The following is a 24,335-nucleotide window of genomic DNA, read 5'->3' as shown; positions in this document are numbered from 1 at the left end:
AGGAAAGAATCAGGGAGGTGCATCTTGCCTGGAAGGAGTAGTAAGCACAGGTACTGAGATGGATGAGTGTGCTTAGTAACGCCTGAGAAACACAGTAGTACTCAAGGGTGATGTGGATGTTGAAATCATAGCTTATGGTCTAAAGGTTAAATTTGTGGTATGCCCAGGGTTACACAGTTAGTGGAGGACAGCCAGCTTTGAAATACATTCTAACTTCAAAACTCACCTTCTATCATGCCATGCTGTTTATTTACTGTGGGGCCTTATGTTTGATGTATAAGCTGAATTAGCGTAATTAAATATTAGTCACAATGAATAGATACATCTGATGGTTATATACCAGTTTTGCTCTTCCTGAATTATATATCATAATCAACACTCTAATACAATCAGTAAAATTTACCATTTTTGAAATTTCTTTTTTGAATATGTTTTTCTCTTGCAGGGTTACATTTTGCCATCTGCCTTTCCAGAGTAAGTGGCTCTATGTGGGCACTGAACGAGGTAATATACATATTGTCAATGTGGAGTCCTTCACACTCTCAGGCTACGTCATTATGTGGAATAAAGCCATTGAACTGTGAGTTTGAGCGAATATTTTGTATCCGAAAGCATCAGTTCTATGTATGACAATAGCATTGTATCATAGCCAATCAGTAAATCTGTATGGAATTAAATATGTGACAGATGTTCTTAATATTAAGTACAGATTTATTAGTTTTTTGTGAGTATTCTTTTGATGTGGCAATTTGTAAATTTAAATTATGCATATGTATATAGAGATATATGCACATTACATATGCATATATTTACATTTGTGTACACTGTAACACTAAATATAAACAGTCATTCCTACTAATGAAAATCACTCTGATTTTTTCTGTTCTTTTGTCTTCTAATGATTTTTCTTTCAAATGATGGTCATGACCCACAAATGAGTTGCCACCAATGTTTGGAAAACACCGGTTTAAACTACTGCTTGATACGTTTTAAAATCATCAAATGTTTGCTAAAGTTAATATAGTAGAAATTAATTTTGTTTGATTTTACTTAATTTTGTTAAATTTTTACTTAATTTTTGATAAATTTGATAAATGATACTTGTTTTCATTTACTAATGTTGGTAACAAAAACTAGGTTAAACTATAGGGCCCTAAGGATCTTTAGTGCTAACCCTTCAGTCTTAAATTTTTTGTATCTTGTGTCTTTCTACAAGTTTTTTTCTTATATTTCTGGGATATCAACATCAAAGTTTAAGGATATTGGCAAGACCCTTTTCAATGTTTCTTTTTGTTTTTAAGCAAATAGTCTTGTATTGTTGCATTCCACAGTATTTACATCTTTTTGAGATAAGAATAATTCTATGACATAGCTCATAAGTCATGTGTTAGCATAGCTGTAATAGTGTATTAATCCTGATTTTTCTTCCTGTAGCAAGAATGTTATTTTCACATATGAGTCCTTTGGTAGTGTGGGTTTTCATGGTCTGTTCTTTGAATTGATGATGCCATCTAGTGGATAGGCCTAGTGCAGGTATCTGTATAGTTTGACAGATGGCTCATATGAAATGGAGTGATCTGTCAAACTAGGGAGTTTCTGAATTAGAGGTATGCTTATTTTTACTCTATAGGCATCAGTTCAACCATGTTCTTATTTGTAGAACTTCTTTTTCTCTGAGCAGATAGAGGTGGCATTACTTTTTTCTTTTTTAATAGAATGTTTTTCTATTTCTATTGGAACTAAATGGGATGCCTAAATTGGAGGCTAGAATTGAGTAAAATAAAATAGGTGCTGCATTATTCAAAAATAGTAATTTTGAGAATTCTACCTTGACAATAGATTTCCTGTACTCAAATCATTGACTAAATTGAAGATTCTTTCCTATGCAGGAAGTGTACTTAGTTGTGAATTTTGCTTATTTATATGAGTCACTACTTCTTCCCTGATCCCTGTTTTGATCCATATTAAGAACTATATGCCTATTACTTATCACTTGTTGAAATCCTTTCTTTCCTTATAAATATAACTTATTTTCTATTTATTTTTATTGGAATGAAATATGTAGCCATATTAAAGTTTTTAATTGAAGGGAAAATCTTACTAACTTTTTCTTTTTTAGGTCATCTAAATCTCATCCAGGACCTGTGGTCCATATAAGTGATAATCCAATGGACGAGGGAAAGGTAGAATTTTTTGTAAAAAATTATGTATTATTTAAATGCACAAATTTTTGTATTTTTCAATAAGCATACTATTTCAGGATCACATTTGTTACACATTGAGATTGCCATTGAAGGTTGCATATCATAAACGTTTAATGCTTATTAGTAATGAAGAACAAATGAAAGAATTAGAATCATTTACAATTTTAAAGGACAAAAAAACCTTAAAACATAAGTCAAACTTAATGCTTATAATTACAGGTTATTTGTTTATATTTGGCTTATTCAGACTGTTTTCCCTGATTTTCTGTTAATCCTGATAAAAAGTTTTCTTTTGGTTTTGGATTCTTTTGAACACTTTGGTTATACAATTTTTGTAGCACTAATCACAGATTGCCTTATGTTATAGTTGTCTTGATATCTCATCCCCCCTAAAATTTTTTTGTCATAAATAGTTCCAATTAATAATGTAGAGTTTTTTTAATGTTATTTAATTTTTAATACTCTGAAACCAGTTTCATATAATCAGTATCTAGCTATTGTTAATTTAGGTTATTTAAGTCATTTAAAATAATAAATATTTTTGGATGAATATTTATTTTCTATTTCAAACCAGTCTTTCAGGTAGTTCTATTTAATAATGATATTTTTCTACCTATATAATTTTATGATCTTAAGCTAAGTAAATACCAGGAAGTTTATTGCTATCAGAAATCAGTGAAGTGAGGCCGGGCGCGGTGGCTCAAGCCTGTAATCCCAGCACTTTGGGAGGCCGAGACGGGCGGATCACACGGTCAGGAGATCGAGACCATCCTGGCTAACACGGTGAAACCCCGTCTCTACTAAAAAATACAAAAAAAAAAACTAGCTGGGCGAGGTGGCGGGCGCCTGTAGTCCCAGCTACTCCGGAGGCTGAGGCAGGAGAATGGCGTGAACCCGGGAGGCGGAGCTTGCAGTGAGCTGAGATCCGGCCACTGCACTCCAGCCTGGGTGACAGAGCGAGACTCCGTCTCAAAAAAAAAAAAAGAAATCAGTGAAGTGAAACTTCTGAATTTTGTGCAGGAGTTTAATCAGGTTTTTCATTTCCTCAATTGTGGGAGAGGTTGAGCTGATATACTGTTTAACACTGTTCTCTTACTTTGCCATTGGGTAAACAAAAGGATAATTAGACTGTTTGGAGTTAGGTCATAATTATAGCATTGTATGCTTTGAAAGAAACTTTACATAAAGCAAGTATGAAGTAACTTAGATCCTTACTTAATTTTCTTTTTATACAAGATACTTATTTAAAAGCCAAGCTTTTGAATGGGAGGCGTGATAGGAAAATTCAAAACTTCCTTTCCTCCTTGAATTGGACATCAAGTCATTGTAATTCTTCCTGTGTCTTTTGCTTTTCCTTTGCTTTCTTTTTTTTTTTTTTTTTTCATTTCCTAAAAGTTTTACTATGTTGCCCAAGGCGGTCTTGAACACCTGGGCTCAAGTGATCCTCCTGCCTTGACCTCCCAAACTGCTGGGATTACAAGCAGAAGCCACTGTGCCTGGCTTAGAGTGCCATTTTAATCTTAATGTTCTACTGTTTCAGAACTTTCAGTGGGTCTGTAGTATCTAACAAGTAAAATCAGTGTTTCGTGAAATATAGCCCTGCATTTCCTTATTTTTCAGGATGTCTTTACCTGAATGTTGTGCTGAAGCAAATAGTTATATTTTCAGTTATGAACTGCTCTTTAATGTTTCCATACCTTTGTTTATATGAGTCCTTCTGTTTGGAATTCTCTTTCCATCTCTCTGCTGAATTCCTACCCATACTTTAAGGCCCAGATTAAATATTTTTCTTTTATGATTTCTTCCCTGATAATCCTGACAGAAAATGCTTTTTCTTTCTTTCACATTTATTAGTACTTTAGTTATGAAATTTTTTGTTATTTATGACGTAATGCTTTTATTAGAAATGTGTGCATATCTTAGCTCCCCTGACTTTGAAAGTCTCCTTGAGCACAAAGGTAATATTTATACAGGTTTCTATTTTCCCTAGCATCTAACTTACAATAAAAATACCAACTACTCAATATACAATTATATGAATTATATATATAATTCATTCTATAAAGAGGATGGAGTAAATAAGTTATATATATATATAAAATTTTAAAACTATTAGGGTGCTAGAATAAACTGTATTATCTAAACTTTGATTTCTTGTAGACTCTTTCCTGTTTGCAAAGAACTCCTAGACATTTGTCATTGAACAATGATGTAAGGTGATAGGGCAGGTTCCTTCAGTGCTAACTTTACAGGTGGATACTGCCACATTAAGTGAAGGTCTTGGCCAAGGAAGGTTAGACATTAGATAGGTTAGACTTATGATAGGAATAGCCACCATTTATTTAATTCTATGTGTCAGGCACTGTGCAGGCCACTTTATATACACTATTTCATTTTATCTTTTCAACAAATTGTAAATTAGAAATTTCCCTTACTTTACAAATGATAAAGCAGAGACTTGGTGACATTATGTGTTCCATAGCTCCAGAGCTAGACTTTGGCGGATCTGAGATTTGAAGACCAGTTACTTTAATTTCAGCCCAGGAGTACTCTCTGTTATGCTAAGCTTTCTTTCTAGATATAGATTGGTTATATATGTTGTAGAGAAATGTATTCATATTCCACATACACACTAATGCTTTTTCAAAGAGAAAAATTAGACAGGAATTAGTCACTAGTATATAAGCTCATTAACATTTCTGGGTTATAAAAGATTCCAGTAGGAATAAGCATTGAAGAATTTTCCAATTTTAATTAAGTGCTCTATCTTTAGTTTTCTATTTTTAAATATTTATTATTATCTTGCTTTTGTAGGGAAAGGAATTGAAAAGCTAGAAGATTATGGGCATAAAACTCTAACCTGTTGTCATGTATTTCTAATATCCTTAGAATACTAGAGCTGGCTAGAGAGGTTAAAGTTTAACCCTCTTAAGTTATTAAGGTCTGGATAGATAAAATTATTTCCCTAAAGTTATATGGCTATTAAGTGGCAGATTTAATACTAGAACTCAGGTTACTTATAAGGTCCTAAGCAGTGCAGTGCTTTTTACATCAACCCTTACATTTTATTCTTTTTCTTCTCTTTCCTTATTCCTCAAGTTTATCTTTTCTCAAATGCTGTATCACATGTCCAAGATATTTGAAAAGAGTGGGAAAAGAAACAGGAAACAAATACCATTTTTTTTTTCCAAAAGGTGTATCTCAGATTGCCTAGGTGTATCTCAGATTACCTAGGAAAGAAGAGATAAGGTCAGAAAAATTGACTGTATTCTGTACTAAAGTAGGAAAACTTATTTTGTTAGTTTTGATAGCTAGCCCTTCCAGCTGCCCCTCTACTCTGAAATCTTCTAAATTTGTCTTATTAAAATTACTGGTTCTGCCCAAATTTTGTTTATATCCCCAGATTACCCAAACAGATATAGACTGATCATTTTTCTAATTATTAAACAAATATTTATTGTGTGTCTACTATGTCTTAGGAAGTGTATTAGATATTAGAGACATATAGATGAAAATGCATGGTACTAGGTTAAGAAAAGGAGCATCTTAATTTCTCTACAGGAACTGGGTAGACTTAACCAGGAAGCAACACTGAATTTAGACTTAAAATATTAGTAGAGGATTGCTTATTGAATGAAAGGGGAGGAGGTTTTAAGCAGAGGAAATCTCATACTGAGATTTGGAAAAAACTGAGGTGGGGTCTGGGGGCAGCACAGGTTCTATGGGCAGTGTACATTGTTTGTGAGGCAGGAATATGCATTCCATTCTGAAATAGATGCATTCATAATAAGTATTTATAACATATCTGGCCCTATGTGTTATGTTAGAGGTATTGCGGTAAACAAGATAAAAACTAATCTTTGCCCAGATGCACCAGTTTTACAGACTGCACAATAATTCAGATAAGGAAAAGTCCATTATTGTGTGGTGATCCTTCAGACTTAAAAAAGATAAGTGTTATTGGAGCACATAGAAAGGGTATTGACTTACATTTGGTAGGTCATGGAAGGCTTCCCAGAGGAGATGATCACTAAAGTAACACCTGAAAGATGAGTAGGACTAGTCAGGCAAAAAGGATGACATTCAAATGGAGTGGCCCAGGTAGTGAGGCAGCATGTACAAAGGCTCAAAGGTAAAAGAGAGTATGAACTTAAGAATATACTATAATGTATTGAGTGGCCGTGGTGTGGTAAGGGATGGAACTGGAGAGGTAAACAGAGGTTAAGCCATGCTGGATCTTGTAGATCATATTACTGAATTTGCAGTTTATCCTAAAAATAATGGTGTGGCATTTGAAAGTTTTAAACAGAAGCATACATTACCCCATTCGGTTTGTATTCTAGAACCGTTACTCTAGCTACAATATGAAATGGGTTAAAATAGGAGCAAGAGTAGAGTCAAGGAGACCCGAAAAGGAATCTTTGTGTCTTGAACCAGGGAAGAGGCACTAGAAATGAAGAGAAGTAAATTAGATAATAGAATGTAATTTAAGTTTACATGGTGATTTTACCTGTTGGAGGAGAGACCAGAGTTATGAATGACCTCTAGGTTTCTAGCCAGTGCCACTGAATAGACATGATAAGGAATGGTGAGAGACACTGCAACAGGGAATTCCAGAGAAGCAGAGTAGAGAAGAATATAATTAATTCTATTTGGGGCGCATTTACTTTGAGGCTTTTATGTAGATAAGTGGAGATGTGGCCATTGGAATTATGTGTCTGAATCTCACCAGAGGGATGTAAGCTGGATATGATTTGAAACTAATCGATATATAGATGGAATAGATGAGATTGCCTCATAGTGTGTAGAATTTGAAAAGTTTGTAAACTTGAAAATACATACAAAAGTTTTGAAAAGACTTCAAAATGGTACTGTTTTTGTTTTCAAAAGTCAGTTGTATGTTGAGTCCCTAATCATCAAAGACATATAAATATGCAGTGTTCTCATTTGTCATTTGTGTGATTACTAATTAGCAGTACAGATATTTGTTTATATCATACATTTATACTCAACGCATGTGAATGATTGTAGTTATTTTCATTGTCAGCAAATAAATGTTTTATAATTGATATCATTCCTAGGTAATATGCCTTTTTCTTTTATCACAGCTTTTGATTGGCTTTGAATCTGGAACAGTAGTTTTATGGGACCTCAAATCAAAGAAAGCTGACTACAGATACACATATGATGAGGTAATACTATTTTTGCTAGTAAAAGCTATGGTCATTTCTCTAATATAAAGCAGTTTCTCTAAAAACTTAATTGGTTATTTTAGTTTAGGCAAGCTTTGTAATTGCAATAGCACACAATTTATTTTTTACAATAGATAATATGTTCACACAATTCAAAAGATACAAAAATCTTTTTCCCACTTGCCATTTGGTTATCTAGTTTCCATACAGGTACCGTGTTACCAGTTTCTCTCATGTTTTTCCAGAGAGACTGTGTGCATTTACAAGCAAATTCATAAATATATTCTATTTTTTCTTTTGTACGAATGATAGTATACTATAGACATTTATAATCCGCTAACTTTAAGAACCAGTAAGGATTGTGATTGATAGATATGTCTTTTCTCTCCTCTTGCTCCTCACTTCCCTTCCTTACCTTACCTCTCCTTTTTTGGCATTTATTTATTGAAGATAGAATCTTCCAGATGCTGGCTTTTTCTGGCTGCATCCCCATTGTCTTTGACATTTTTTTCTTTTTTTTTTTTTTTTTGCCCTCAGATTTCCTATAAATTGGATAATTTACTGAGGCTTGATCAAATGCAGGTTTATTTTTCTTTTTTGGCAAGACTACTTCATAGATGATACTGATACTCATTTAGCTGGTGGAACTTTAGTGTCTGTTTCAGATGTTGGAAGCCAGTGGTGGTTAAGGCCGAGATCTGTTACTGTATAGTAGTTGCAAAATAGGAGACTTTCGAATTCTGTCTTTCCTTCTCTACTTATTATGTAGGTCACTTCAGTAAAGAGAACCTTTCTTTTATCTGCTATTCGTTTATATAATAGGATAGTTCATATAGCAAAGACAGGATAAATATGTGATTCTTTCCCTTTATTTTAATATTCATCTTAAGGGGTTGTTCTATAATAGTTTCCATGATAACCAATTTATTCTTACTTTTAGTTTCACTATGTGCTCAACAACTTAAACATATTTGATGTACTTCAGTCCACTGAAGTTATAGTTGCTTTTCACATTATCCTAACTTTGGTCAGTGTACCTCCTCCCTACTGATCTGTATATTTCTGAATCAAATTTAGAATAAGGTATTTTTCTATGGAACTCTAACTTATTTCAGTGCCATGTCTGGTGGCCATAATTTAGACATCAAGAGTGTTCATGGTTTCCAATTCAGCGAATACAGCTATATCTAGGAAATGTATAAGTGGTTAAGATAAAATACATCATAATCTTAATAATAATCATATTGATATGTTCAGTTACTGAAACATCAGAGTACACTGAGTAATTATAGCAACATTTGAATACTTTGCACATGTTTGTACATTATCTTTGTAGGCATGACTGGAAGGGAATTCCCTTTGTTTTTATGACTGTATACTTTTTGCTGCTCACTAGTCAGAATCTTCAAATTAAACAAGCATGTTTTGAATAAAGAGTTCCTACATTTCTGTGTAGTTGTGATCTGTAATTGTGGTCCATAGATGAAAGCAGATTTTAAAAATTGAATATTTTGGTTTTGCTTATTATTTTAAATAGTGATCTTGGCTTGAGCCATTATGGAGTCACAGGGACTAGTTTACCTTCTTGCTTTAAACAAAGAAACTGGGCAGGATATATGAAACAACAGTTTTCAGCAGTTAGACAGCAGGTCATGCAGAACAGAATTATTTAGAGAGGAGAAACAAAGAAGGTAAACCCCTCCATTGCTTCAGCTAATGGCCTGAAGAGATTTTCCAGTTCTTAGAACATGAAGAGGGAACCTAGGTGGAAGCTGAGAAGTCTCCCTAAGTTGAAAAGTCAGAGTTGGGAAATTGGGGAAACTAAGACATCTGCAGCTTAGAAGGCAAGGAATTAGAGAGCAAAGAGCTTAGAAAGAGAGTTATAGAAGTCTACAAGAGGACCCGTGTCCTGAGTCTTCAGTTGAATACTGACTGTTGCATGGGTATAAGGCTTGGATGAGATCCACTGAAAAGGAAAAGTAGAACCATCTCTGTAGCACAAACAGTACTGGGAATAGTTCACATTCCCAGCAGAATAGAGAAACTTTGTGATATACAGGGTATGAGAAAGGGTATTCAGAAAGCTGTTGTTTCAGTGGTAGAACTAAACTAGCCCTATACTAATAAAGGCTGGCTTAGTTCATCCTAACAAATCTTTAATGCAAACTTTGAAAGGACTGGAAGGACTAAACTGTTTTTAAGTACATAGCTACATCCTAGGAAAAACACCCAAAAACATTTAGAAGAATATGAATAGTAGCCCAATATAAATTGTACAATGTCTAGCATCCAAATAGAGATATATGAAGTATGCAAAAAGCCAGAATATATGACCCATAATGAGAAGAAAATGAAAATAGAAACAGAAATGACAAAGATGATACAATTGACCTCAAGGATATTAAAACAAGTATTATTAAATGGACTCCATATGCTTAAGAAAGTAGATGAAAGCATGAACATGTTGAAAAAAGACATGGAAGGCAAAAATCACACAAGTGGATTTTTTACAGATGAAAAATAAAATAAGGTGAAAAATACTATGAATAGTACTACCAAAGGATTAATAAGCTTGAGGAAATAGCAGTAGAAACTACTTGATGTGAAAGAATGGAGGAAAAAAGAACAGATCATTAGTGAACTGTGGTACGACTTCAAGCAGACTAATATGTGTATTTTGAATCCTAGGAGGAGAGTGGAGAGAAAGTATGTTTGAAGAAGCAGTGACCAAAAGTTTCAAAGTTGATGAAAACTATATACTCAGAGATTCTAAGAGTTCAATGAACTGTAGGCAGAAGAAACACAAAAGAAACTACATAAAAGCACAATTTTCAATTCTTGGAAACTAGTAATAGAGAAAATCGTAGGAACAATTAGAGGAACTTTAAAAGCTAAATTAAATACAGGGGAGCAAAAAGATAAAAATGACAGCAGAGGCCAGGCACAGTGGCCCCCACCTGTAATCCCAGCACTTTGGGAGGCCAAGGCGGGCGGATCACGAGGTCGGGAGATTGAGACCATCCTGGGTAACACGGTGAAACTCTGTCTCTACTGAAAAATACAAAAAATTAGCCGGATGTGGTGGCGGACCCCTGTAGCCCCAGCTACTTGGGAGGCTGAGGCAGGAGAATGTCGTAACCTGGGAGGTGGAGCTCGCAATGAACTGAGATTGTGCCGCTGCACTCCAGCCTGGGCGACAGAGTGAGACTCCATTTAAAAAAAAAAAAAAACAGCAAATTTTGGTTTTTTAGGTAGAATGTAAGCCAGAACACAGTGGTACACCACCTTCACAGTACTGAAAGAAAAATTTGTCAACCTAGAATTTTATACCTGGTGAAATTTTTTTTTTCAAAAATAAAGGCAAAATAAAGACTTTTATAGACATAAAAACTGAAAGAATTAATCACTTGCAGACCTCAACTATAAGATACGTTAAAAGAAGTCCTGCATGCAGAAGAAAAAGTTATGAGATGGAAATTTGGATCTATTCAAAAGAATGAAAGACTCCAGACATGGCAAATATGTGGTAGATATAAAAACTTTCTCATTTTTTAAATCTAAGAGATCATTAATTATCCAAGCCAATAATAAAAGTGTATTGTAGGATTTTTGACATACATAGAGGTAACAAACAGACAATAATAGCACAATGGTCAGAAGACAGAGGACCGTTAATAGATTATTATTTTATACATAAAGTAGCATAATATTATGTGACAGTAGACTATGATAAAGATATGTATTATAAATCCTAAAGGAAATACCAAAGCAATGACAGCAGCAACTCAGAAAGTTAAGCTAAATATGAAATAAAATGAGAATTTAAAAATATTCAATCCATGGCCGGGCGCGGTGGCTCAAGCCTGTAATCCCAGCACTTTGGGAGGCCGAGACGGGCGGATCACGAGGTCAGGAGATCGAGACCATCCTGGCTAACACGGTGAAACCCCGTCTCTATTAAGAAATACAAAAAAAACTAGCCGGGCGAGGTGGCGGGCGCCTGTAGTCCCAGCTACTCGGGAGGCTGAGGCCGGAGAATGGCGTGAACCCGGGAGGCGGAGCTTGCAGTGAGCTGAGATCCGGCCACTGCAGTCCAGCCTGGGTGACAGAGCGAGACTCCGTCTCAAAAAAAAAAAAAAAAAAAAAAAAAAAAAAAATTCAATCCAGAGGAAGGTTGAAGGGAACAAAGAATAAATGGAAGCAACAGTGAACAAACAGCAAGATGGTAGATTTAAATGCAGCTATGTCAATAATCAGATTAATAGTTTAAACACCCCATTAAAAGATAGCGATTATCATATTGGATAAAAAAGCAAGATCTAACCACATACTGTCTGTAAGAAACCCACTTTTAAAGATACAGATATGTTGGAAAAAAAGATAGATGGAAAAAGTAATATTAGCAGTAATCAAAAGGAAACTGAAACGACTATATTAATATCAACAAAGTAGGTATCAGAGTGTTTCACCCACCAGCTGAGTACACATTCTTTTCAGCTATACACAGAACATCACCAAGACAGACTGTATTTAGTGTCATAAAATCAATCTCAATAAATTTTAAAGGATTAAACTCATACAAAATGTTATTTTACTATACAATTAAATTAGAAATCAGTTATATAAAGATAGACGGAAAATCTATAAATATTGAAAAGGGAAACAACATACTTCTAAATAACCCACGAGTCAAAGAAGAAAACAAAGAAAATTAAAGTATTTTGAACTGAAAAGAAAGATTTACCATGTCCTGTGGGATGCAGCTGAATTATCCATTATAGCATTAAATGCTTTGTATTAGAAAACAAGAAAGGTTTCAAGCCAGTGGCCTCAGCTTTCACCACAAGAAACCAGAAGAAAAAGAGCGGATTAAATCTATAGTAAGCTGAAGAACTGAAATAATAAAGAGCAGAAATCAGTGAAATAGATAACAGAAAAATAGAGAAAACTGATAAAATTAAAAGCTGGATTTTTGTGAAGATCAATAAAATTAATAAACATATAGTCAGAGTGGTGAGGAAAGAAAGACACAGATTACCCATTGTAGAGGTGAAAAAGGATATCATTTCAGTTTCTGCAGAAATACAGAGGGACTGATAAGGAAATATGTCCTTAATGCCAATAAATCCAGCAATTTAGATGAAATGGAGAATTTCCTTGAAAGATCCCATATTTCTTGGAAGTACCAAAGCTCACTGTGAATGAAATACTTAAGTAGCTCTGTAATTTAAGAATCAAAGCTGTAATGAAAATGTTTCCCGCAAAGAAAAGACCAGGCTCAGAAATCTTGCTGGTGAGTTTTACCAAATAATACCTGTTGTACTTAGACTCTTCTTAAAAATAGAAGAGAAGGGCATACTTTGCAACTCACTTCATGAGGCAAGCATTACCCTTTTAACAAAACTAGAAAAAAGATTATAAGGAGACTACAGATCAGTATCCTTGGTGCACACAGATGCCTAAGTCATAAAACTTATTCTTAACACATATTAATATACAAAATGAAAATCATGTGTTTTAAATAACAGTGGTGTTAGGTATAAATTCTAACTTCTAAATTAACTTGTTGTAAACTGAGTAAAAATTTCTGGCTTTGTTTCCATGAATTTATGCTATTCTGTCATCAAATTTGATTTTCAGTGCCGTTTTTGCCAGGTGTACAGTTTCAGATATTCAAGAAATTATTATAGTCATAATTCTTTCTCACTAGTGAGAGTTAAAAATTTAAGATTTTGACAAAGCGCTACCTTTCCCCTCCCCTAATATTTATGTTCTATTCAATGGTATATTACTGTATTCAAATTTATTTTTATTACACAGGCACAAATGTATTAAATGACGTAACAATTTTGAACATTTCTAATATAATTTAAGTTCTTAGTATAGCTTTAATTGTTCATTTGGTCTCTTGGGGGTGATTAAGATGGGTGGGAGTAGTGGGAACAGAAATGTATCTTTGCGCCCTTGAGCTTTTGTTGCTTTGTAACCATTGTTATTTTTTTAATTGACAAGCTCTACTCTACCCTGGTTGTGTCTCAATGATAGATTTTGAGTGTAGTTGGATAGTATTCTCAGTATTTTACAGATATTTTCTACAGATGATACTTCATCTATATAAAATTTTATCTCTTTAATGGACATCCCATTTTTTTTAGGCTATAATGTATTAAAATATCAAGTATTGGCCAGGTGCAATGGCACATGTCTGTAATCCCAGCACTTTGAGAGGCAGAGGCAGGAGGATCACTTGAGGCCAGGAGATTGAGATTGGCGTGGGCAACATAGCAAGACCCTGCCTCTACAAAAAGTTAAAAAAAAAAAAAAAATTAGCTAGGCCTGGTGGCGTGTACCTGTAGTCTTATCTACTTAAGGGCTGAAGTGGGAGGATGGGTTAAGCCCCGGAGTTCAAGGCTGCAGTGAGCTATGATCATGACACCACATTCCAGCCCTGGTGACAGAGCAAGACCCTGTTTCTAAAAATAAAGTATCAATATTCCTTTTGTAGTAATCGGTGTGGCAGGAAAGAAATGCAGTATTACTGATATTTTAAGACAATAATACTTATGAACTTCTTTATTTTATGATTATTCTTTGTCATATGTCTAGGGTCATCTATTAGTGTCTTTTGTATTTTGGTTTCATGTTGGTTTTTCCTGGTAGATTGAGAAGCATCAGAAATATTGGTAGTAAAATATGATGAAAAAATAATTTGTGCTTTTCTAGCTCTCTCGGTACATTTAAGTCTCAAGACCATCAGAAAACTTTAAAAAAAAAAAAAAAAAAAAAAACGTTGAGGCCGGGCACTGTGGCTCATGCCTGTAATTCCAGCACTTTGGGAGGCCGAGGCGGGCAGATCACGAGGTCAGGAGATCGAAACCATTCTGGCTAACACAGTGAAACCCTGTCTCTACTAAAAATACAAAAAAATTAGCTGGGCATGGTGGCAGGCACCTGTAGTCGCAGCTACTGGGAAGGCTGAGGCAGGAGAATGGCGTGAACCCGGGAGGCGCAGCTTGCAGTGAGTAGACATGGTGCCACTGCACTCCAGCCTGGGTGACAGAGCAAGACTCTGTCTCAAAAAAAAAAAAAAGAACTTTGAAATAATATGTTTGCAACTCACAGCACAGGAATCGTAACAGCTTTAAATGAATTTTTTTTTTTTGTATTATATATATTCATGGAAGCATTTATTCCCTTAAGGGTTTTTTTCTCCTATATTTAGATTGGTGCTTTTAAGTCAGCTTATTTTCTGCTTATTTTTACAAACATACACATGCACACACACAAATACACTTTCCCAAAGGTAAAACAGTACTTAAAACAATGAATAATTTGGTCACATTTTCAAAATAACAGAAGAAAGTTCCAGTTGCATTATGTATTCATTCATTCATTCATTCTTTAGAGGCTGTCTTACTCTGTTGCCCAGGCTGGAGTACAGTGGGGTTGGGGGAGGTTATTTTTAATGGAAAGGGCAGTGGTTTCAGTTTATAACTGTTTATAATCTTTAGAGAGAAAGGAAAAAAGCTTTAAATAATTTAATGTCCAATGTATAATAACTTTTATCAACTACCTTACAAAATGTATGATTCAATAATTGTCTCATTTAATTATATAGTATTATGGTTGTCTCCCTTCTATGGTGTAACTAATATTGAACATTTCACAAGTTTAAAATACTGGGACAAAAGCTATACAATTTAATGTATTATTTATATATGTAAGAAATCATTCATGCTGTAAGCATGTACTTTATTTGATTATATAAGAATAATAAAACAACAGAGTATTTTCAATATTTTCATGTAATTGCAAATGTAATTTTAAATGAAAGTCTACATTATACATTTTCTTTTGTCATTTTTTGGCATTTTTCTAAGGGCTGCGACAATAATAGATAGTTACATTGGGAATTAATGCAGCTTTTAATGGAATGTTAAATAACATCTATGAGAAAAATTATTTTAAAATAATTAAAATTTAAAATATTAATTAGTGTATGTAACGTAAGAGCAGCTGGATTAGGATTTATTAATATATACATTTACTGTGACATGATTCTAATAATACTGATTAGTTTGCAAAACCAGTAAGTAGAGAATTTATTCAATTTCCGTACAATTTTGAGTTAGTGAATGTAAAATTTGATAGGTAAGCAGTTAGCCTGTTTTGTCTTCCTAGACAAGATGCTGTCTTGTCCGATAAGAATAGCAGAAGCATCATAGGTACTACTTTTGCCAAAGCCTAATAATTAAATATTACTCCTTTTGAAAAATATGTCACAGTAGGCAGTGCTTTTGTTTTTTCTCTGATTTTATCAAAAATGAAAATACTGATGTCAGACTCTTAATTACCTTTATGAACCTTTTTACACTTATGATTTTTTTCAGATACTACATCTTTTAAAGAGCTTTTAGAATTGCATGTACTGTTGCTTTGTGGTTTATGCGAACAGCTATATCATCTGCGTTCATTCTGTCTTCAGTCTTTTTTCTCTACCCTGGATTCATCTTGTCCTCCATGACTTTTGTATGTCTTTTATGTATTGTGTTCTATTTTCCATTCATCTGTCCTTTATTCCTCTTTCTAAGATAATCCTGTTATTCATATGTATGTATAATTTTCAAGTTTTTAAAACAAATATTCATTTTTTTTTTTTGAGATGGAGTCTTGCTGTGTCACCCAGGCTGGAGTGCAGTGGCACGATCTCAGCTCACTGCAAGCTCCACCTCCTGGGTTCATGCCGTTCTTCTGCCTCAGCCTCCCGAGTAGCTGGGACTACAGGTGCCTGCCACCACACCTGGCTAATTTTTTGTATTTTTTAGTAGAGACAGGGTTTCACTGTGTTAGCCAGGATAGTCTCGATCTCCTGACCTCATGATCCGCCCGTCTTTGCCTCCCAAAGTGCTGGTATTACAGGCATGAGCTACCGTGCCCGGCCATAAACAAGTAAATATTCTTAATCACCTGGAAATTGTATATCTTTTCCTTGGAAAAACAGATAAGCCAATTTACACACAAAATTTATCAACCCCAATTTATGTTTCCTACGTTATATCTCATATCTTCTCCCATGAATTGTTCAGATTTGCTCCTAAACCACCTTGCTTCTGATTTTGAGCATGTGTCAGATTTGCTGGTGAGATTGGATTTTCTCACTTTGTTTACGTAAATTTCTACGTCATTTTCTTAAGACTAAAGAAAAAGTGTAAATTGCATATTTTATACATGTATAATTTATATGTGAAATATAAATTATATATGTATAATTTATATATGGTAGGTATTGTATACATATTTTTAAATACTTGTAATACTACATATGTTCTACATATGTACTTAGAAAGAAAACACATATCAAGTTGGATTTGCATATAGAAAATTGTATAAATAAATAGTGCATGTTTGTTGCATGTCCATATTTCTTTATTTCTTTGCTTTTTTGTGGGGTGTTTTCTGTTACTTGTTTCTGTTGTCCAAGATAATTGTGAACCACTGGTTCCAGTAATTCGACAGTATTTGCTTTTGGAATGCCTAATAATTTAATAACATTTCATAAATAGAAGGCACTTTTAAACAAAGATAGACATTGTTTTCTTTAGCAAAGTAGAAATGTTTCTCTACATATGATACGTATTTATATATATGATATACATTTATACATGATACTATTAAGATGTTTTTATCTATAGGTTCCAGATAGCACTGTAGACCTCTTTTGTATTTTCCCTTATCAATTTTTTTTAAAACATTAAATAGCTTTTTAGCATTGCTCATGTTTTTGCAGAAATAATTTTACTTGTAAAGGCTACTAAGAGATTGCTTATTTTAAAAATGAGTTTTCAAAATGTCATATGTGTATTTCAGTTTATTATTAAGATTTTATTTAGAATTTTGTAAGAGATGCAGATGGTCCCTGACTTACAGTATTTCGACTTAAGATTTTTTTGACTTTACAATTGGTTTATCAAGACATAACCCCATCCTAAGTAAAGGAGCTCCTTAGGAATTAGAATGCGATTATGGTTTCTACTGAATGTCTATTGCTTGTGTACCGTCTTAAAGCTGAAAACTTGCATATTGAGCCATTGTAAGTAAGGGATCGTCTGTTGTGTTGGTACCATTAAATGCATTTTTGACTTATGATATTTTTGACTTATGATGAGTTTATCAGGGTATAACTTCATCATAAATTGAAGAACATCTGTACTTTGAATAAAAAACATTGTATTAAATATTGGCATTAGAAGTATAGCTGATTATCTGTATCTGATTTATACTAAGATATTTTATAATATTTAGTTTAAATTTATAAGTATAGAAAGAACCCAAATAAGTAGATGACATGATAGAAAATGTTGACTTTATATGTGACAGAAGTTTTGAGTTTCAGTTATATGATTTTTGCTCTGTACTCTGCAATTCTTGCATTCCAGTAGGGTAACTTTAAGTCAATTGACCATTAAGAACTAAAATTTTATCAACTTGAGTTTAAAAGAAGTAATTCAAAGGATGCATGGGAGAGTGATTTAAAGTTTTTTTTTACATACCAAAATTTAAATAATATTAGAGCAAAAAAATGAGGGGTATCATAATACTTCGGTGATATAAAAGTATTTTCCAGATAGTTTTTAAGCGACCCAGAAGTACAAAATAAATTTCTTATCAGAAGAGGGTCCCTGAGATTAAAAATTGCCTCAGTAATTACTGTGAAAGATGAGGAGCATGTCTTGTAGCTCAACCTGGAGCATTTTTTATTGATCTCTAATCCAAATCTACATTTTGGCTCTGAGGATTGTGGTCAATTAACACGTTTTATTCTAATCTTGTCAATGCAACGAGTTTTTCCATTGGGACGTTGGTTGTAATAATTTGGTAATTAATGTTTAGGTATTGTTTATGCTAAAAATAATGTAAGAAAACATTTTGTTTTACTGAACTTGTCTGTAGATGTCACTATTATGCCTTCTTTATGCTGGTTTAAGGAGTAAAGTAAGTACAGAGAATTAAAACAGTGTTAATATGAAGAAATAAAATCTCATTTGTATTACAAGAGGGCCATATTATTATGGAAATGTTAAGTTCACATATTAACTTTAGAAAATAAAGAAAAGTTAAAAATGAAAATTAATTGATTATCAGATCATTTACAAATAGTTTGCTACTTAAATAGATTTTAAAATGGTATTTTTCATCCTTCTATAGGCTATCCACTCTGTTGCTTGGCATCATGAAGGAAAACAGTTTATTTGCAGTCATTCAGATGGCACCTTGACTATATGGAATGTGAGGTCCCCTGCTAAACCTGTACAAACAATCACTCCACATGGTAAGAATGCATCAGTCTTAAATACCACCTAATTGTAATGCACAGTAAACTGTTTTGTTTCAGTTTGCCTTTGGATTTGTTTATTTGATTTTTAGGATAAGGAGGGGTTTCCTTTCATTTTTAGGGAATTAAAAAATTTACACTTACAGAAATAGTATCTAACAACCAGTTAATAAAATTTCAAGTTAAGCATATTTACAGTTGAAATTACAAATTTGAAATTTTAGAAAATGTTACATTATTTTCTGAATATCATGTCTCCAACAGTCCAAAAAACAAATAGTTTTGTGAATGAAAATGATGCAGGATTTACATTAAGCTTTTCCTTCTCAAAGCTATCAGTTGCAGGTTGTTAATATATAAATAACAGTGAACTTGAAATACTTGGAACCCTGTAGAAGGTAATTTTATATATTAAAATATGGTGTCAGGAGACCTCAGAATCACCACGGGTTTAATGATTCACTAGGAAGACTCACAGGACTCAGCCTTAAGTCATGTTCATTGCTGTGATTTATTACAACAAAAAGGCATAAAGCAGAATCTGCAAAGGGAAAAGACAAATGAAGTCTAGAGGAAACCAGGCTCAAGCTTCTTTGAGTTATTTCCTTACGGAGTCACACAGGATATGCTTAATCCCACTATTAAGGAGTTGTTACCACATGTGTGAAATATTGTCTACCAGAGAAACTCACCTGAGCCTTGGAGTCCAGAGTTTTTATTGGGATCAGTTATGCAGGCATCCTCTGCTTTAGCAAGTACCAAAATTCTAAACTCCCAAAAGGAAGGCAGGGGTTCAGCATAAACTATATTCTTTGTACAAACCAATGAGGCAGAGTAAATCACCCTTCTCAGGGAATAATGAGCGTTTCTTGGACATCAGCCAAGGGCCAACCTTGTAAGCAGATCTTTGTAGGGATACCTGTAGCAGACCTGCTGTGTTAACTATTTTCTGCATAAGTAGTACCTACAAAACTTATGAGAAATTTTTATTAGAATATTTATTTAAAACAGATTATGAAGGCCACCTTTTTTGTTTTAGAATTTGTATTTCTTTATTAATCTGCATTCTCCACCCTCACCCCAAGAGAATCCTTCCTGGCAAATTTAGGGAGCTCATATTAAAGGAACTCTTCTATAAATTGATAGTATATTCAAGAGTGTCCTTGTAGCTATTGCTAGTATTTCATCGTTTGCTTTAAAATTTGAATACCTACTTTTTAAAAAAGTTGATATATTTTAACTTATTATTATATAGAAGTGAAAGAAACAGTAAAATTAAAAACAAGTTTTATCTATCTGTGGCATATGGGATTTTTAGGCTTATTTTCTGGGAAAAATAACAGTTCTTGAAACCACATATTGTGAAATACTTTACCACTGCTTGTGACAGCAGTCATCTTCTGGGAAAGCACTGACTTTAAGTTCCCTACACATCTATTTATGAGTGCATCTAGAAGATATTTCTTGTGATAGTAGGTTCAAGTTTTTCTTAATATATTTTGTTCCTTCCTTCTATTAGTATCTAGGTTCCTCATCTCGACACTCCTAAAAATTCCTATGAATCTTAGAATCTCCCAACCCCACTGGAACCTATGAATCCAGATAAACAAAAAAGTACCAATAAGGTGCGGTTAGTTCAAAAATCTTTCATTTGAAACCCGGAAGAAAATGAAACTCATGTCAAAGATGATAGAAATATATAGTGCTAGTCTTGCAGCTTGAAGTTTATCTGTTTTTATCTTGTTTTGTAAGAATAGTACAAAGAATCTTTTTTTCTTTTGATCTGTTTGCAAGTAAGTTGTCAATATGGTGCTGATTCACTCCCAAATATTCCATGGTCTTTTTTTTTTTTTTTTTTTTAAATAAGGACGTTTTTCTATATAACCAACTTTTGCCTTTATTCAAAAGAGTTTTATATGGATTAGATTTGGTTGTCATGTTTCTTCTCGAAACTGAAACAGTTCCTGAACGTTTTGACTTTGATATCTGATAAATTACAAAGATTGTAGGTCAGTTCTTTTATAGAACGTGCCTCAGTATGGTTTTGTCTCATGTTTATTCATGATGAGATTTAGGTTGCACGCTTTTGACAGGAGTATCCCAAAAGGATTGAGGTGTTCTTTTTGCATCCTCTCAAGTGGAACTCGTTTTTTATTTGTCCCATATTGGTGGTATCTCACATCCTGATCCTTTGGTTAAAGTTCTGTCTTCTGCTAGTTCTGTCCATTATTAAACAGGTTTTCTTTTTACCTTTGAAATTGAGAAATAAGTTTTATGTGTATTTATAATTGTTACATATTTTGATTTGAAGGAAGTTCCCCAAGACTCTATGAACATATTATACTTCATCAAACTTTTCCCCTCTAGTTTTAGCATCTGTGGATGTTTCTTAGCTGAATTAACTATTACTATGATGGTTGCCGAATACTGATTGTCTGTCTGGTCTTAATCTTTTTTTATATTGAAAGCTTAGTTTATTGAGAGCAGACTTTAGGAAGTGGTATAAATCAGTTTCTACAGTGATTATATTGTCTTAGCAGAAAAGCTAAAATTATTTTTAAATGAAAAAGACAATATGTGACTTAAATGTTTTCTCAAAATTAGAATCCAAATGAAATATAAATGAAGTGGATTTTTTTCTATGGCTGGTGTTAAAAATTAGCGTGGTATTTGTGTACAGTGTAGCAGTCTAGTAGTAGATGGCCAGAATTTTATATAAAGTAAGGCATATTTATTTTATTTTATATAAACTATATGTAGAAAATCTGAATTCCTTTCAAGTGTAATAAGGTTTCCACCTTTCTTTTTGGCAGTAAAAACTACCGAGTGACAGGTAACCTACCAAAGCTAAATTCATGTTGACTACAACTGAATTCATGGCAAAGCTGAGTACTTTTTTTTGTTTGTTTGTTTTTTTGAGACAGAGTCTTGCTCTTGTCGCCCAAGCTGGAGTGCAATGGCGCGATGTTGACACACCGCAACCTCTGCTTCCCAGGTTCAAGCGATTCTCCTGCCCCAGCCTCCTGAGTAGCTGGGATTACAGGCGCCTGCCACCACACCCGGCTATTTTTTTGTGTTTTTAGTAGAGATGGGGTTTCGCCATATTGGCCAGGCTGGTCTCAAACTCCTGACCTCAGGTGATCCACCCGCCTCAGCCTCCCAAAGTGCTGGCATTACAGGCATGCGCCACCATGCCTGGCCAACTGAGTACATTTTTATACTTTAAAGTACAAAACTACATTCGGCATACCATAACAAGGTGTCAGCTATTCCATAGAGATCACATTTGTGGTATATCATTTTCATTATATTAACTGTTGCAAAGGATTGAAATTTTGTTCTACTTTCTCATTATTATTTTCTGTTGTGGTTTCTTGCTCTTAATTTCTAACCAAACAGTTACGGTAAATTAGTTTAAATATACTAACCTTTTACAATTGAGTGCTTTTTCACTTTTTCTTATTTACGTTCATCTAATGCTTGTTCAAGTATCTTAGTCTTAAAAAACATTTACAGTATTACCTTGATTGCCAAGAACTGATTATAATTTAAGACTCCTACCAGTACTTTACTACGAGTTGTAGTGTTAGGGTATTTAGTGTTAAAAATAGGTTAAGATATCCTTGAAGAATCTGTTCAGAAGATATTATGTTACATTTATATAACATGGGATTTTGAAGCCAGAAGAGTTGGTAGTTAAGCACTAATTCCATAGTTTCTGGCTCTGTGACCTTGAGGAAGTCATTTAACATTTTTGAGTCTTAATGTTCTCACCCATGAATGCAAATAATAATGAAACTTTACCTAGTCTCATATAGTTGTTGTGAAGATTATATTTACTCATTCTACAAATATTTGCTGGTTCTACTATGTGATAGGCACTTTTCTTAGCTGTGGTTCAGATAATCAAAATGTAAGTGAAATTACCCAGAAATTATGAGGTGCTATTCATATATGGCTCTAGGAAATGTCAGTATGGAAATGGTTATGTACTTGGTAGAACAGATTAGTGAACCCCCAAAATATATTCCACAAAGACCAGTTTTTCTTATATTGATGATTTGTTTGGTGGAAAAGGTACGCCATAGTGAATGAAGTTTTAGAAATGCTGAATTAAAGATGAGCATTTTTCTTCACTTTAACACTCAGCAGGTTATTTTTGACTACCAAAAACAAACCAACAGTGATAGTTCCCTTTAATCTCATTTTTATGCATCTCAAACATTTCCCTGGCAATCAGACAATCTGTAATCTACTTGCAAGTGCTATGTGTGAAATACCTTGTGGAGATCATTTCTTTTCTCTGAGACTTGAGCTTTATTATTTGTAAAATGTCAAGATTGAACAGGATTTTTAAGCTATAAAGTTTAGTGAATATATGAAAATTAAGCAGGATTTGGTTCCATATGATGACTCTGCAGTTTTTTCCTTTCAGCGGGCCATAGATTCTGTATCTCTGTACGGTACGTCGAGGAGTAAACTGTTTCTCTTTTGGCTTGTTTCTCTCCCGTGGCAGATAGGGTTTCATTATTACTTAGGAGGTATCCGCATGGCTCACATTCTTACCTTGAAGCACTCATCTTGGTTTTGTAATTTGCTGGGCCAGGGCCTCACAGGACCTCCCCTCTGGCGCAGGGATGGGGGTGATGTGTTACAGAGTAAGATTTTCTGTGATTGTTAGCTTTACCAGAATCAGATGGTTTCCTAAGGAAATGGAGATTATAGACCAGGGTGCCTTTCCTGGACCACATTGGAAGGAGAGGAATTGTCTCGGGCCACGCATAAAATACACTAACACTAATGATAGCTGATGAGCTAAAAAAAAAAAAAAAAAAAAATCTCATAATGTTTTAAGTAAGTTTACTAATTTGTGTTGGGCCACATTGAAAGCTGTCCTGGGCTACATGTGGCCTGCAGTCTGTGGTTGGACAAGCTTGTGCTAGACAGTCAAAACCTGTAGATTTTTACTGTAGGAAATGGTGTTTTAAATTTAGTTTCTGAAGCTTATTCATCAGTGCAATCAATCTGTTTATCAAAAAGTAAACCAAGATTGGGGAACTTTTAATCTGTTGAAGGTCACTGAGGGAAAAATAAAATTCAGTTTCACCTAAGTGCATCAGCTTAATATGTTAAGGATGAGATGTGCAAAGAATTCCATTAATCTGCTTTTAAGATTCACCTGAAACCTAAAACATTCAGTAAATAATAAAACTATACTACTCAGTTCCTTACATGATTCGTTACAAACCTTTCCCCAGTTTATGTATTTGAAAAGACTTACCAGACTCCGCAGAGCATACTCAAATAAGACCATGATTTAAAGGCAAAGGATGTGATACAGCAGGAGAAAGAGAATGCAGGCAGGTGCTCTGAAACATCCCTCCCCTATGTGAGCTCCCAGTGAGCACTTACTTACACACGAGGATTGTACTGAGTGCACCTCGAGTCACCAAGATCTGGCTTCTGAAGAGCTCCACAGAAACTCTCAGGAAGGCCCTTGTAATGATCAAGCCAGTCTTGCTAATAAATCAGCTAGGCCGGTTGCCAACCTTCAGCAAAACTATACTCTGGTGGTTACCAGGCAAGTTTTGGGCCTTAAACGACACG

The 24,335-nt window shown here is 34.1% G+C and overlaps 1 protein-coding gene across 3 annotated transcripts in view; it reads left to right on the top strand.

Annotated features, from left to right (window-relative positions):
* Nucleotides 1-24,335, top strand: part of STXBP5 (syntaxin binding protein 5) — a 194,690-nt gene that overhangs the window by 62,830 nt on the left and 107,525 nt on the right. For all 3 annotated transcript variants that reach the window (XM_025382961.1, XM_025382960.1, XM_025382962.1), the window contains exons 5-8: nt 446-580; nt 2,120-2,183; nt 7,313-7,396; nt 18,602-18,725. In XM_025382961.1, the coding sequence (XP_025238746.1) occupies nt 446-580; nt 2,120-2,183; nt 7,313-7,396; nt 18,602-18,725 (407 nt within the window). The remainder of the gene's footprint in view (nt 1-445; nt 581-2,119; nt 2,184-7,312; nt 7,397-18,601; nt 18,726-24,335) is intronic.

The sequence above is a fragment of the Theropithecus gelada genome, chromosome 4, assembly GCF_003255815.1.
Source record: "Theropithecus gelada isolate Dixy chromosome 4, Tgel_1.0, whole genome shotgun sequence".
In the NCBI taxonomy this organism is placed as follows: Eukaryota; Metazoa; Chordata; class Mammalia; order Primates; family Cercopithecidae; genus Theropithecus; species Theropithecus gelada.
The sequence above is the reverse complement of the archived record's forward strand: the minus strand, read 5'-3'. Positions and strand labels throughout refer to the sequence as shown.